Genomic DNA, 16,474 nt, shown 5'->3' on the forward strand with positions numbered 1-16,474 from the left:
ATTCACTCTGTGATAAGTGGCCCTTTCTCCTGAGTGTCCCCCTGCTACCTCTTGAGCACTGCGTTGGTTTTCCCCGAAGAGGAAGGGATGATGCAGCAAAGTAGCGTAAGTATTTCCCCAGTTTTTGAGAACCAAGGTATCAATCCAGTAGGAGGCTACGCGCGAGTCCCTCGTACCTGCATAAAACAAATAAATCCTCGCAACCAACGCAAATAGGGGTTGTCAATCCCTATAAGGCCACTTACGAGAGTGAGATCTCATAGATATGATAAGATAATTTTTTTGGTATTTTTATGATAAAAGATGCAAAGTAAAATAAAGGCAAAGTAAATAGCAAAGTAAATAACTAAGTAGTAGGAGATCAATAAGATAAAGATAGACCCAGGGGCCATAGGTTTCACTAGTGGCTTCTCTCGAGAGCATAAGTATTCTACGGTGGGTGAACAAATTACTGTTGAGCAATTGACAAAACTGAGCATAGTTATGAGAATATCTAGGTATGATCATGTATATAGGCATCACGTCCGAGACAAGTAGACCGACTCCTGGCTGCATCTACTACTATTACTCCACTCATCGACCGCTATCCGACATGCATCTAGAGTATTAAGTTAAAAACAGAGTAATGCCTTAAGCAAGATGACATGATGTAGAGGGATAGACTCATGCAATATGAAGAAAACCCCATCTTTTTATCCTCGCTGGCAAAAATACAATACGTGCCTTGCTGCCCTTACTGTCACCGGGAAAGGACACCACAAGATTGAACCCAAAGCTAAGCACTTCTCCCATTGCAAGAAAGATCAATCTAGTAGGCCAAACCAAACTGATAATTCGAAGAGACTTGCAAAGATAACCAATCATACATAAAAGAATTCAGAGAAGATTCAAATATTATTCATAGATAGACTTGATCATAAACCCACAATTCATCGATCTCAACAAACACACCGCAAAAAGAATATTACATCGAATAGTTCTCCACAAGAGAGGGGGAGAACGTTGTATTGAGATCCAAAAAGAGAGAAGAAGCCATTTAGCTACTAACTATGGACCCGTAGGTCTGAGGTAAACTACTCACACTTCATCGGAGAGGCTATGGTGTTGATGTAGAAGCCCTCCGTGATCGATGCCCCCTCCGGCGGAGCTCCGGAACAGGCCCCGAGATGGGACCTCGTGGATACAGAAAGTTACGGCGGTGGAATTAGGGTTTTGGCTCCGTATCTGATCGTTTGGGGGTACGTGGATATATATAGGAGGAAGGAGTACGTCGGTGGAGCAACAGGGGACCCACGAGGGTGGAGGGCGCGCCTAGGGTAGGCAGGCACGCCCCCCTACCTCGTGGCCTCCTGTTTCTTTTCTTGACGTATGGTCCAAGTCTCTCTGGTCTTATTCATTGAGAAAATCACGTTCCCAAAGGTTTCACTCCGTTTGGACTCCGTTTGATATTCCTTTTCTTCAAAACCCTAAAATAGGCAAAAAAAATAGCAATTCTAGGCTGGGCCTCCAATTAATAGGTTAGTCCCAAAAATAATATAAAAGTGGATAATAAAGCCCAATAATGTCCAAAACAGTAGATAATATAGCATGGAGCAATCAAAAATTATAGATACGTTGGAGACGTATCAAGTATCCCCGAGCTTAATTCCTGCTCGTCCTCGAGTAGGTAAATGATAAAAACAGAATTTTTGATGCGGAGTGCTACTTGGCATAATTTTAATGTAATTCTTCTTAATCATATGAATATTTAGATCCGAAAGATTCAAGACAAAAGTTCATGTTGACATAAAAATAATAATACTTCAAGCATACTAACAAAGCAATTATGTCTTCTCAAAATAACATGGCTAAAGAAAGTTATTCCTACAAAATCATATAGTCTGGCTATGCTCTATCTTCACCACACAAAATATTTAAATCATGCACAACCCCGATGACAAGCCAAGCAATTGTTTCATACTTTTGACATTCTCAAAACTTTTTCAATTTTCACGCAATACATGAGCGTGAGCCATGGATATAGCACTATAGGTGGAATAGGGTGGTGGTTGTGGAGAAGACAAAAAGGGAGAAGATAGTCTCACATCAACTAGGCTTATAAACGGGCTATGGAGATGCCCATCAATAGATATCAACGTGAGTGAGTAGGGATTGCCATACAACGGATGCACTAGAGCTATAAGTATATGAAAGCTCAAAAATAAACTAAGTGGGTGTGCATCCAACTTGCTTGCTCATGAAGACATAGGGCAATTTGAGGAAGCCCATCATTGGAATATACAAGCCAAGTTCTAGAATGAAAGATTCCCACTAGTATATGAAAGTGATAACATGAGAGACTCTCTACTATGAAGATCATGGTGCTACTTTGAAGCACAAGTGTGGTAAAAGGATAGTAACATTGTCCCTTCTCTATTTTTCTCTCATTTTGTTTCTTTTTTTTATTTGGGCATTTTCTCTTCTTTTTTTATGGCCTCTTTTCTTTCTCTTTTTTTTCGTCCGAAGTCTTATCCCAACTTGTGGGGGGATCATAGTCTCCATCATGCTTTCCTCACTGGAACAATGCTCTAATAATGATGATCATCACACTTTTATTTTTCTTACAAATCAACAATTACAACTCGATACTTAGAACAAAATATGACTCTATATGAATGCCTCCGGCGGTGTACCAGGATATGCAATGATACATGAGTGACATGTATGAAAGAATTATGAATGGTAGCTTTGCCACAAATACGATGCCAACTACATGATCATGCTAAGCAATATGACAATGATGAAGTGTGTCATAATAAACGAAACGGTGGAAAGTTGCATGGCAATATATCTCGGAATGGCTATGGAAATGCCATAATAGGTAGGTATGGTGGCTGTTTTGAGGAAGGTATATGGTGGGTGTATGATACCGGCGAAAGGTGCACGGTATTAGAGAGGCTAGCAAAGGTGGAAGGGTGAGAGTGCGTATAATCCATGGACTCAACATTAGTCATAAAGAACTCATATACTTATTGCAAAAATCTACAAGTTATCAAAGCAAAGTATTACGCGCGTGCTCCTAGGGGGATAGATTATTAGGAAAAGACCATCGCTCATCCCCGACCGCCACTCATAAGGAAGGCAATCAAAAAATAAATCATGCTCCGACTTCATCACATAACGGTTCACCATATGTGCATGCTACGGGAATCACAAGCTTCAACACAAGTATTTCTCAAATTCACAAATACTCAATTAGCACAACTTTAATATCACCATCTTTATATCTCAAAACAATTATCAAGTATCAAACTTATCATAGTATTCAACACACTCATAAGAAAGCTTTTATTATTAATCTTGTATACCGAGCATATTAGGATTTTAAGCAAATTACCATGCTATTTAAGACTCTCAAAATAATCCAAGTGAAGCATGAGAGATCAATAGTTTCTATAAAACAAATCCACCACCGTGCTCTAAAATATATAAGTGAAGTACTAGACCAAAATTATATAACTCAAAAGATATAAGCGAAGCACATAGAGTATTCTAACAAATTCTAAATCATGTATGGCTCTCTCAAAAGGTGTGTATAGAAAGGATTATTGTGGTAAACTAACAAGCAAGGACTCAAATAATACAAGCGCTCCAAGCAAAACACATATCATGCGGCGAATAAAAATATAGCTCCAAGTAAAGTTACCGATAGAAGTAGACGAAAGAGGGGATGCCCTTCGGGGCATCCCCAAGCTTTGGCTTTTAGGTATCCTTATATTATCTTGGGGGTGCCATGGGCATCCCAAATCTTAGGCTCTTGCCACTCCTTGTTCCATAATCCATCAAATCTTTACCCAAAATTTGAAAACTTCACAACACAAAACTTAAAGTAGAAAATCTCGTGAGCTCCGTTAGCAAAAGAGAACAAAAGACCACTTCAAAGTACTGTAATGAACTCATTATTTATTTATATTTGTGTTATACCTACTGTATTCCAACTTCTCTATGGTTTATAAACTATTTTACTAGTCATAGATTCATCAAAATAAGCAAACAACACACGAAAAACAGAATCTGTCAAAACAGAACAGTCTGTAGTAATCTATAGCTAGTGCAAGATATGGAACCCCAAAAATTCTAAAATAAATTTATGGACTTGAGGAATTTATCTATTAATCATCTTAAAAAAGAATTAACTAAATATCACTTTCCAAATAAAAATGGCAGTAGTTCTCGTGAGCGCTAAAGTTTCTGTTTTTTACAGCAAGTTCAACAAGACTTTCCCCAAGTCTTCCCAACGGTTCTACTTGGCGCAAACACTAATTAAACACAAAAAACACAACCAAAACAGAGGCTAGATAAATTATTTATTACTAAACAGGATCAAAAATCAAGGAATAAAAATAAAATTGGGTTGCCTCCCAACAAGCGCTATTGTTTAACGCCCCTAGCTAGGCATAACAAGCAAGAATAGATCTAGGTATTGCCATCTTTGGTAGGCAATCCATAAGTGGCTCTCATAATAGATTAATAAAGTAATTTAATTTTCTTTCTAGGAAAATGTTCCATGCCTTTCCTTGATGGAAATTGGAATCTAATATTTCCTTCCTTCATATCAATAATTGCACCAATCGTTCTAAGGAAAGGTCTACCAAGAATAATAGGACTTGAAGGATTGCAATCTATGTCAAGAAGAATAAAATCTACGGGCACATAATTCCTATTTGCAACAATAATAACATCATTAATTCTTCCCATAGGTTTCTTAATAGTGGAATCCGCAAGGTGCAAGTTTAGAGAGCAATCATCAAAATCACGGAAACCTAACAAATCACACGAAGTCTTTGAAATCGTGAAAACACTAGCACCCAAATCACATAAAGCATAGCATTCATGATCTTTAATTTTAATTTTAATAGTTGGTTTCCACTCATCATAAAGTTTTCTAGGGATAGAAACTTCCAATTCAAGTTTTTCTTCATAAGATTGCATCAAGGCATCAACGATATGTTTAGTAAACGCTTTATTTTGACTATAAGCGTGAGGAGAATTTAGCACGGATTGCAACAAGGAAATACAATCAATCAAAGAGAAATTTTCATAGTTAAATTCCTTGAAATCCATAATAGTGGGTTTAGCAACATCTAGGGTTTTAATTTCTTCAATCCCACTTTTATCAAATTTAGCATCAAGATCAACAAATTCCGAATTCTTGGAACGCCTTCTAGGTAAAGGTGGATCATATTCAGTCCCATCATTATCAAGATTCATATTGCAAAACAAAGATTTAATAGGGGACACATCAATAACTTTTAGATCTTCATCTTTATTTTCAGAGCAACTAGAAGAACACGCTCTTATAAAGGCATCTTTCTTAGCACGCATCCTAGCAGTTCTTTCTTTGCACTCATCAATGGAAATTCTCATGGCTTTGAGAGACTCATTGATATCATGCTTAGGTGGAATAGATCTAAGTTCAAAGAATCAACATCAAGAGCAATTCTATCAACGTTCCTAGCCAAATCATCAATCTTAAGCAATTTTTCTTCAATCATAGCATTAAAATTCTTTTGCGAAGTAATAAATTATTTAATATTAGATTAAAAATCAGAGGGCATATTATTATAATTTCCATAAGAATTGTTGTAGGAATTACCATAATTATTAGATGGATTACTAGGATAAGGCCTAGGATTAAAATTTCCTCTATACGCATTGTTACCAAAATTGTTCCTACCAACAAAATTCACATCCATAGATTCATTATTATTCTCAATCAAGGTAGACAAGGGCATATCATTAGGATCAGAAGAAACACTCTTATTATCAAATAATTTCATAAGTTCATCCATCTTCCCACTCAAAACATTAATTTCTTCTATCGCATGCACCTTTTTATTAGTAGATCTTTCAGTATGCCATTGAGAATAATTAACCATAATATTATCTAGGAGTTTAGTAGCTTCTCATAAAGTGATTTCCATAAAAGTGCCTCCCGCGGCTGAATCTAAAAGATTTCTAGAAGCAAAATTCAATCCGGCATAAAAAATTTGTATAATCATCCACAAATTTAAATCATGAGTAGGGCAATTACGTATCATTATTTTCATTCTCTCCCAAGCTTGTGCAACATGTTCATGATCAAGTTGCTTAAAATTCATAATATCATTTCTAAGAGAGATGATCTTAGCGGGAGGAAAATACTTAGAGATAAAAGCATCTTTGCACTTGTTCCATGAATCAATACTATTTTTAGGCAAAGACGAAAACCAATCTTTAGCACGATCTCTAAGTGAAAAAGGAAATAGCTTCAATTTAATAATATCATTATCCACATCTTTCTTCTTTTGCATGTCACACAAATCAACGAAGCTATTTAGATGGGTAGCGGCATCTTCACTAGGAAGGCAAGTGGCAAATAATGTAACGCGGGAGATAAGGGTATGTGATGGGTACTTGGTATGTTGACTTTTGCGTAGACCTCCCCGGCAACGGCGCCAGAAATCCTTCTTGCTACCTCTTGAGCAGTGCGTTGGTTTTCCCCGAAGAGGAAGGGATGATGCAGCAAAGTAGCATAAGTATTTCCCTCAGTTTTTGAGAACCAAGGTATCAATCCAGTAGGAGGCTACGCGCGAGTCCCTCGTACCTGCACAAAACAAATAAATCCTCGTAACCAACGCAAATAGGGGTTGTCAATCCCTATAAGGCCACTCACGAGAGTGAGATCTGATAGATATGATAAGATAAGATTTTTGGTATTTTTATGATAAAAGATGCAAAGTAAAATAAAGGCAAAGTAAATAGCAAAGCTAATAACTAAGTAGTAGGAGATCAATATGATAAAGATAGACCTAGGGGCCATAGGTTTCACTAGTGGCTTCTCTCGAGAGCATAAGTATTCTACGGTGGGTGAACAAATTACTGTTGAGCAATTGACAGAATTGAGCATAGTTATGAGAATATCTAGGTATGATCATGTATATAGGCATCACGTCCGAGACAAGTAGACCGACTCCTTCCTGCATCTACTACTATTACTCCACTCATCGACCGCTATCTAGCATGCATCTAGAGTATTAAGTTAAAAACAGAGTAACGCCTTAAGCAAGATGACATGATGTAGAGGGATAGACTCATGCAATATGAAGAAAACCCCATCTTGTTATCCTCGATGGCAACAATACAATACGTGCCTTTCTACCCTTACTGTCACCGGGAAAGGACACCGCAAGATTGAACCCAAAGCTAAGCACTTCTCCCATTGCAAGAAAGATCAATCTAGTAGGGCAAACCAAACTGATAATTCAAAGAGACTTGCAAAGATAACCAATCATACATAAAAGAATTCAGAGAAGATTCAAATATTATTCATAGATAGACTTGATCATAAACCCACAATTCATCAGTCTCAACAAACACACCGCAAAAAGAAGATTACATCGAATAGTTCTCCACAAGAGAGGGGGAGAACGTTGTATTGAGATGCAAAAAGAGAGAAGAAGCCATCGAGCTACTAACTATGGACCCGTAGGTCTGAGGTAAACTACTCACACTTCATCGGAGAAGCTATGGTGTTGATGTAGAAGCCCTCCGTGATCGATGCCCCCTCCGGCGGAGCTCCGAAACAGGCCCCAAGATGGGATCTCGTAGATACAGAAAGTTACGGCGGTGGAATTAGGGTTTTGGCTCCGTATCTGATCGTTTGGGGGTACGTGGATATATATAGGAGGAATGAGTACGTCGGTGGAACAACAGGGGGCCACGAGGGTGGAGGGCGTGCCTAGGGTAGGCAGGCGCGCCCCCCTACCTCGTGGCCTCCTGTTTCTTTTCTTGACGTAGGGTCCAAGTCTCTCTGGTCTTATTCGTTGAGAAAATCACGTTTCCTAAGGTTTCATTCCGTTTGGACTCTGTTTGATATTCCTTTTCTTCGAAACCCTAAAATAGGCAAAAAAAACAGCAATTCTGGGCTGGGCCTCCGGTTAATAGGTTAGTCCCAAAAATAATATAAAAGTGAATAATAAAGCCCAATAATGTCCAAAACAGTAGATAATATAGCATGGAGCAATTAAAAATTATAGATACATTGGAGACGTATCACCCCCCAGCTCAGAATTGTGAAATATTGAGAGGATTTCTTGTCTTAGATTAGTGCTTTTCCCACTACAATCTTGTTGTGAAATCTTAGTATGCCATTCTTAAAAGAATAAGCACTACTACTGTTTTTATTCATAGAGCATTCAGCAATTAGTTCCTTGACCTTGTCATCCTGCTGATAACTTGTCGTGGTATTCTCACGGGGGGCTTGCGAGTCGAAAGATGCCACAAGGGCTTAGTGTGAGGGTAAGACTGCTACTGATAGGCCCGGGAGCGGGTATGCGAGTAGCACGCGCTGGTTTACCCAGGTTCGGGGCTCTCCGGAGAGATAACACCCCTACTCCTGCATGTCTGAGTATATATCTGGGGTGTACATCGGGCAGTACAAAGTGCTCCTGGAGCTGTATCTGGGATCAGTGCCAAGTGCATCTGATCTGGTATATGCCTATGTGAGGCATGCTAGTGGCCGGCCATGCTCATGGCCGTGAGCATGAGTTCTCATGCGTGAGTGTGTGTATCCTGGATGGATGAATGGATGTGTGTGAGGCCTTGTGGCCGTGAGCTAGCTAGCCCTCTTGCTAGCTAGCATGCATGCGTGGGAGTGAATGGCCAAGAGGCCATAGTGGCGCCCCTGGCCGTGAGCCTCCCCTGGTGCTCCTTATAAAGGGGAGCCCAGGGGACAAGGGATGGCCCATGTGACCAACTTCACTATTTGAGAGACAACGATGTGACATCTCACACCTGCTACAGTGTATCACTATTGCTCGGTAGTGTCCGGGTACAGCCATCTTGTCCGCGGTATGGCCATCATGTCAGGGTCTTGTCGGTGTCGGGTCGTGCTGCAATCGGCAGCCGGCTGGTTGACGCAGTCGGCAGCCGGCTGGTTGACGCAGTCGGCAGCCGGCTGGTTGGCGCAGTCGGTAGCCAACTGGCTGGCGCAGTCGGACTTCGGGGCTTTGCTAGCCCCGATGTCTTGAAATATCGTCTTGCCGTCCTCGGGGTACCCGTTGTCGATTACTCCGATAGTAGCCCCCAAGCCTCCGGGCAACTTGGCAAAGTTGGGCGGAGGTTTTTTGGCGAGTGTTCATGGAAATGATCATGAAAAAAGACAAAGTTAGTCCATGCAGATATATCAAATGTTTTCTTTTTAGCATTGCAAGTTTTATGCGGAGGGTGCTGACTCGGTTTCGTCCGAGCCCCCTTAATCTTTTTCGTGTTCCCTCCACTTTTTGGCTTGTGCTCTTGCTTGCCGGACAGCCGCTCTGCGGTCTGTGGCTAAGAGTGGGCCGCGAAGTGGAGTGTACAGTACTCAGAGTCTAGGAGCAGATTCAACCGAGTAGATACTTGTAAAGGAAAACGGCCGGGTCGCCCGAACCATTTTTCTTCCCTGACGTTTTTCGCGTGGGTGGCCTCCAGCGTTCACCCTTGCTAGCCGGACAGCCGCTCTGCGGTCTGTGACTAAGAGTGAGCCTTTGGTACTGCGCACGCTACTAAGCCGTCTGAGGGAACAAACGTCTTAGGCCAAGCGGCCAGCCCCCGGGCCAACTCTGGCTGGCACCGGGGCGAATAGTGATGCAACTGTAACTAAAATGCGGAGATAGACCCCGAGCATCGCTCGGGGTTATCCGTGCTTGCGCAATGCAAAAATATGCGGGCGAGGAGCTCACATTGATTTTCGTGTAGTCGCGGTCGTCGAAGACAGCCGGCACGACTCGGCGCTCGCGGAGCGCGTCGGCGCACCCGCTGGGTGTAGCCCTCGACCGGACAGGCGGCGAGGCGTCTTGCAACGCCCTTTTTCTTCTTTTTCTCTTCTGCCGGCTGCTGGCAGCCGGACAAAACTTTTCTCTTGTTTCTTTTTCTTCTTCAGCCGGCTGGGCGGGCAGACCCCGACACAGCAGTCGGGCTCTTTGCAGCCGGCCAGGCAGCCAGCGGTCGGACGCACATCTGGCAGTCAGACGCACATTTCTTTCTTTCTCTTGTGAGCCAGTTGTGGGTGGCCGGACGCACTTTTTCTCATCAGCCGGCTATGGGCAGCCAGACGTACTTCTTCCTTTCTGCACAGCCGGACGTATATATATATTCTCAGCCGGCTTGACTTTTCTTTTTTCAGCCGGCCTCCCACTTCTTTTTCTCTTCTCCTCGCATGGGGCAGCCGGCCTCTTCTTTTTCTTCAGGATAACAGGCGACTGTAGTGGGATTCGGTGGGGGTGCGCGAGGCGCAGCAAGCCGGCCGGCGGGAAGGCGGGCGGCAGGCGCCACGCGCGTGCGGGGCGGAGACGGCCCGGGGCCGCGGCCAGCTGGAGGCGGCGGTGCGAGGCGCACAGGGCGCGAGCCAGCGTGAGAGCGCGCAGGAGGCGACCAGGCGGCGACACGGAGCCGGCCGGTGTGGGGCACCCGGCCGCAGGTGGAGGCGACCCGGAGCCGGCTGGTGCGGGGATGGGTGGCCGAGCGCGACGCTCGCCGGACCCGGCCGGGCGCAAGGCGGCACCAGGGAGCCGGACGCGGCCGGGCTCGAGGTGGAGCAGGCGCGCGCATAGCCCGGACGTGCATGGGCACAGGGCGGCAGGGGAGCCGGCCAGCCGGAAGCCGGCCGAGCGGGGCGAGTCCGATAGGCGGCGCGGGAGGCGGGTGAGGCCGGAGCCGGCCTGGCTGGGCGCGAGCCGGCGCTTGAGGGAGGCGGCCGAGCACAGTCGGCGAGGCCGCGACCAACGGTGGTGAGGCGACGGGCAGCCGGCCCGCGGAGCCGGCAGGCGGCCGGGTTGGAGCAGGCAGGCGGCCAACCATCAGGCGGGGGCCGGTCGTGTGGAGGCGGAGCATCCGGCCGGTGAGCTGGCGCGGTCATGACGGAGTAACACAGGGCCGGCGCGCGGGAGGCGCCGCGCGCCGGCCGGACGCACGTGCAAGAGGAGTAAGCAGAGCCGGACGTTTTCGGATGCATGACGATAAGGCGGAGCCGGGTGTGGCCTGCCGACTAGACTCGTACAGTCGCCGGGTTGGCGCAGCCGGCCGGGCAGCATGGCAGGCAGCCGGCTAGGCGCAGCCGGCCAGACAGCCTGGGTAGCCGGGCAGGCAGCGGCCGGACGAAGCTGAGCCAGCCCGAGGTTGCTGATGCGGGGGAGCATGGGAAGTGTTGACTGGGAGCCGGCGAAGCACGTGTGCATGCAACCAGCCAAGCTGACCATCTTGGTTGAAAATCACGTTTTGTGGAGCTTGCTAAGCAAGCTATTTTGACTGAATCTCAGTCATCACGTGTGCGTGTGTATGCAGCCGGCCAGGAGGAGCTCGGCGCGGACGAGCGTCCGGCGCGCAGGCGCGAGGGGCGCTGCGGCAAAGCGACGGCAAGTAGGAGCAACGACCGCGGCAGCGGAGGAGACGGCGGCGGCTGCGGGCGAAGGTAGCAACAATGTTCGAGCAGCAGGCACGGCACACGCAGGCGTGGCGAATGGACTCGAGAAGGATGAGCAGGGCGTGCTAGTACAGAGCCATTGTCTGGGAAGTGTATGGGCTGCGTACAGGGCATATACGGCTTGTGCATGGCTAATGGTTTAACCATTGTTTGACATGCATCTAGCTAGCTTGTAGAGATGACATATAGAGAAGTGAAGGCGCGTTCCGGCCAGAGCAAGGTGCAGCGCGGAGGGGAGCCGACGCGGGCGGCGCGTGGATGGACACGGCCGACCGAAGCAAGGCCCCGTGCGCGGCGTGCGCGCGGACGGACGGCCGGTGTTGCGGTGGTGGTGAAGAAGGCGAGGCCGACGGCGAGGGCGCGCCGTCCCGCAAGGCTGCTTCGGGGGCGGGTCGAAGTCGAGCCCCCGAGCGCTACCGGAGAGACGGCGCGACGCCGCGGCAGGGAAGGCGAAGATGGTCCCGCCCGGACAGCGAAACCAGCAGCAGCGTGGTAGCATAGTAGTAGTACCACCCCACGGTGGGCGCCAACTGTCGTGGTATTCTCACGGGGGGCTTGCGAGTCGACAGATGCCACAAGGGCTTAGTGTGAGGGTAAGACTGCTGCTGATAGGCCCGGGAGCAGGTATGCGAGTAGCACGCGCTGGTTTACCTAGGTTCGGGGCTCTACGGAGAGAGAACACCCCTACTCCTGCATGTCTGAGTATATATCTGGGGTGTACATTGGGCAATACAAAGTGCTCCTGGAGCTGTATCTGGGATCAGTGCCAAGTGCATCTGATCTGGTATATGCCTATGTGAGGCATGCTAGTGGCCGGCCATGCTCATGGCCGTGAGCATGAGTTCTCATGCGTGAGTGTGTGTATCCTGGATGGATGAATGGATGTGTGTGAGGCCTTGTGGCCGTGAGCTAGCTAGCCCTCTTGCTAGCTAGCATGCATGCGTGGGAGTGAATGGCCAAGAGGCCATAGTGGCGCCCCTGGCCGTGAGCCTCCCCTGGTGCTCCTTATAAAGGGGAGCCCAGGGGACAAGGGATGGCCTATGTGACCAACTTCACTATTTGGGAGACAACGATGTGACATCTCACACCTGCTATAGTGTATCACTATTGCTCAGCAGTGTCCGGGTACAGCCGTCTTGTCCGCGGTATGGCCATCGTATCAGGGTCTTGTCGGTGTCGGGTCGTGCTGCAGTCGGCAGCCGGCTGGTTGACGCAGTCGGCAGCCGGCTGGTTGGCGCAGTCGGCAGCCGGCTGGCTGACGCAGTCGGACCGAGGGGATTTGCTAACCCCGATGTCTTGAAATATCGTCTTGCCGTCCTCGGGGTACCCGTGGTCGATTACTCCGACATAACTGCTGATCACTTTTTTAACCCAGGTAGGGGAGGCAGCAGTAGTAAACAGTGTAGAAACTGCATGTTTCACTCTAGACAATGCATCTGCAGCTCTATTTTCCTTCCATTTTTTGTATTCAATTGTAAAGTTGTATCCCAGCAATTTTAACAACTTGTGTTGGATGCCCTCAGTAATTTTCTGCTCTTGAATGTACTTCAAGCTCTCTTGATCTGTTCTGATAATCAAGGAAGTGGCAGAGAAGTAGTGTTTCCACTTTTTCACAGCTTCAATAATAGCTAGAGCTTCTTTGTCATAGGTACTTAATGCGGCAGCTTTAGGGCCAATACTCTTGCTGAAATAGGCAAGTGGTCTGCCCTCTTGCATTAGTACAGCACCTAAACCATAACCACAAGCATCAGCTTCCAAAATGAATGGTTTCTTGAAATCAGGCAGGGCCAGTACAGGGGTATGAGTGAGTTTTTTCTTTAGTGTTTCAATGCCTTGGTGTTGCTCCTGTTCCCAAGCAAAAGCATCTTTCTTCAAGTAGTCAAAGAAAGCCCTGCAGATTATCCCATATCCTTAGATAAATCTCCTATAATACCCACTTAATCCAAGGAAACTTCTCAATTCAGTTGCAGTAGTAGGAACAGACCATGCTTTAATAACCTTAATCTTAGCAGGATCAATAGAAACTCCCTCGGAGTTAATGACATGGCCCAAATATTCAATCTCTTTCTAACCAAAAGAACATTTTTCCAGCTTGGCATACAGCTTATTTGCTTGCAGAATATCAAACACCTGTTTGAGATGATCCAGGTGCTCTTCCATGGAAAAACTGAAGACTAAAATTTCATCAAAGAAGACCACCACAAACTTAAGGAGACCAAATAGAAATTTATCAAAGCCTGGAATGTAGGAGGTCCATTAGTAAGTCCAAAAGACATTACTAGGTACTCAAACAATCCCATGTGAGTTGCAAATGCGGTTTTAGGGATATCCTCCTCAGCCATTCTTGTCTGATGATAGCCATTTCTCAAGTCAATTTTTGAAAATATTTTGTCTCCTTTAAGCTGATCCAACAGATCTTCAATGACAGGTATAGGATACTTGTTTTTGATGGTAATAGCATTTAACTTTCTGTAATCAGTACAGAGCCTCCATGACCCATCTTTCTTCTTGACCAACAGTACAGGAGAGGAGAAGGGACTAGTGCTGGGCCTGATAATTCCATTTTTGAGCAGTTCCAAAATAATTTTCTCCATAATTTCTTTTTGATGCTGAGGAATTCTGTAGGTCCTCTGGTTCACCACTTTTGCTCCATCCACTAAAGGAATTTTGTGATCACATGGCCTGCTTGGTGGAAGTTCAGTAGGTTCTTGGAATAGTTTTTCATACTGGTCTAAAAGTGGTGTTAACTCAGCAGGGATCTCTTGAGCAGCTGCTACCATTTCAGGGCCAGAAGTAGTGAATAAGAAGAAGCCACACACAGCTTGTTCCACTAATTTTTCAGTGTTGTCAGCCACTACAGTAACAGGAGTAAGAGGCACGGTTTCATCAACAAAAGTAATAAACTGCCCTCCAGGAGCAGATATCCTCATTTCCATTTCAATAAAATCTATTTGGATGGGGCTATACTTCCTCAACCAATCCACTCCTAAAATGATGTCATAACCTTTTAACTTTAGCACTCTGAAATTGTCAGTAAAGGTATGGCCATGTACTTCATAGTGACACTTCTTTGCTTGGAATTCACTCCAGAGAATGCCTCCACTAGCAACCACCACTTTAGTTCTTGGTGTGGGACTGGGAGTAACATCCAACTTGCTAGCCATTTCGGGAGAGATGAAGGTAGTAGTACTACCACTATCCACCAGTGATGTTGCCATAGTACTACCCAATTTAACTGTTAATATGAAAGTATTTTTAGCTGCCCCAATTCCCATAGCAGCATGCATAGATACTTTCAGCACGGTTTCATCAGTTAACTGCTCTATATTGTCTAGTTCAGTATCATCATAATCAGCCACAAAAATAGTTTCAGGAGCTCCATCCTCTTGAGCCTGTAGAGCTTGGATTTGTGCTCTCTGGCTAATTTTGCACACTTGCATGTGACCAGGCACCCAAGGTTCTCTACATTTATAGCACACTTGATTCAGCCTAGCTTGCTGGATGACCACATTTCTGTTTGGTGTTGTATTAGGAACTAGTGGTTTTGGCTGTTCAAAAGTCACTTGTCTTCTTGGTTGAGGAACATACTGCTTACTTGGCAATGTTTGAGTGGGATGCTGAGATTTCTCCATTCTTCTGGCATACCACACAGCAGTTTGTAGATCCCTTGGTTTAAAACACTCTACCAAGCTCTTAATGTAAGGATTGAGGCCTGCCACAAAGCTGGAAACATAGTGATCATCACATCTAGCAGGGTTTTCTCTCCTCATAACATTGACCAGTTGCTCAAATTGTTCTACATAAGAAGTCACTGTTGTTGTTTGATGTGCGGCATGAAAGTTACTGACAATATCACACACTAACTCCATAGAAAACCTATCAGATAGGTAGGAACAGAACTTATGCCAGGGCACATTTGAAGGTGCATATCCAGTACCCCTCCACCACTGAATTGCAGGGCCTTTAAGATAGGAGATGGCCAGCTCTCTTATATGTTCAATGGGGGTTCTTGCAGCAGCAAAATACCGTTCTAAGTTATGAATCCAAGATTCAGGGTCTTGTCCTTCAAATTCAGAAATGTTCAACTTAGCTGGCTTGACAGTAAGTACATTTCTTCTTTTGTAGTAACTATCAGCTCCTTCTTCTTCTTGTATTTCCTCCAATTGCACTACATTTCTCTGTACTGCCTGTGCATTTTCCTTGTCTTTGTTCTGCCCATAGTTTGGATGCGTGTAAGGAACTTTAGGAGTGCCATCCATATTCAGTTCTTTGCATGTATGATCTCGAAGGGTGGCTGTACCCACTGGCAAAGGAGCCCCTTTGTTCTGCATCGTGGCAAAATTTCTGTTGACCACGTCCTGGAATTGCTGGAATTCTTTACGATCTTCCTCTCTATCCTGCCGCAGGGTCTTGATGTCAAGCTCCAAGGACTCCAACTGCAAGTCAGCCGTAGTCCCTGGATCCGCCACCTCCGGCATGTTTGTGAGGTTGTCAATCTGCACCATCAAGGGTTGGGAGGGAGGGACTACTTTGCCACCGCCTTGCACTACCTCCACATGACACGGTCAGATCGCCAGATCTGGAATTTTACCACTTAAGAATTGTTCTTAAGCAACCAGACGGACTGCCCGACTGTCGCCGAACAGTTGCCACTCCGGCTGCCGCCTTCAATCACCGCCGCCCGCTGCAATTCGCGCAGAGGGATTTTACGGCCGAGCCAACCTTGCACTTCTCCAATCGCCACCCTTGCCAAGGAAGGACTGGCTCTGATACCAATTGTCAGGACCAGAGTCTCGATCAACTGAATTTAAGCTCGAACTAACTGGTTTAAGACGAGAATTTGGAGAATTGAGCTAGGGTTTTCATTGCAAAGAAAAGGGAAAGGTAGTTAGCACGCCACCGACGGCTAAGGTTTATACCCAATAATCTTTTACATGCCTCAAAATGAAAGAGAAAGCTGGCTTCCATTACAGTAGCTAGAAAGTGAAAAGGCAG

At 45.6% G+C, this 16,474-nt stretch overlaps 1 protein-coding gene across 1 annotated transcript; it reads right to left on the minus strand.

The window, feature by feature from the left end:
- Positions 1 to 13,653: 13,653 nt before the first annotated feature.
- Positions 13,654 to 15,777, minus strand: LOC147960779 (uncharacterized). The gene has a single exon (XM_087533548.1). It carries the CDS (start codon positions 15,736 to 15,738, stop codon positions 13,654 to 13,656), a length of 2,085 nt encoding a protein of 694 aa, XP_087389674.1. The 5' UTR covers positions 15,739 to 15,777.
- Between the last annotated feature and the right edge of the window lie 697 nt (positions 15,778 to 16,474).

Source organism: Triticum urartu, chromosome 7A, assembly GCF_056163025.1.
Source record: "Triticum urartu cultivar PI428250 chromosome 7A, HENAU_Tu73, whole genome shotgun sequence".
NCBI lineage: Eukaryota > Viridiplantae > Streptophyta > Magnoliopsida > Poales > Poaceae > Triticum > Triticum urartu.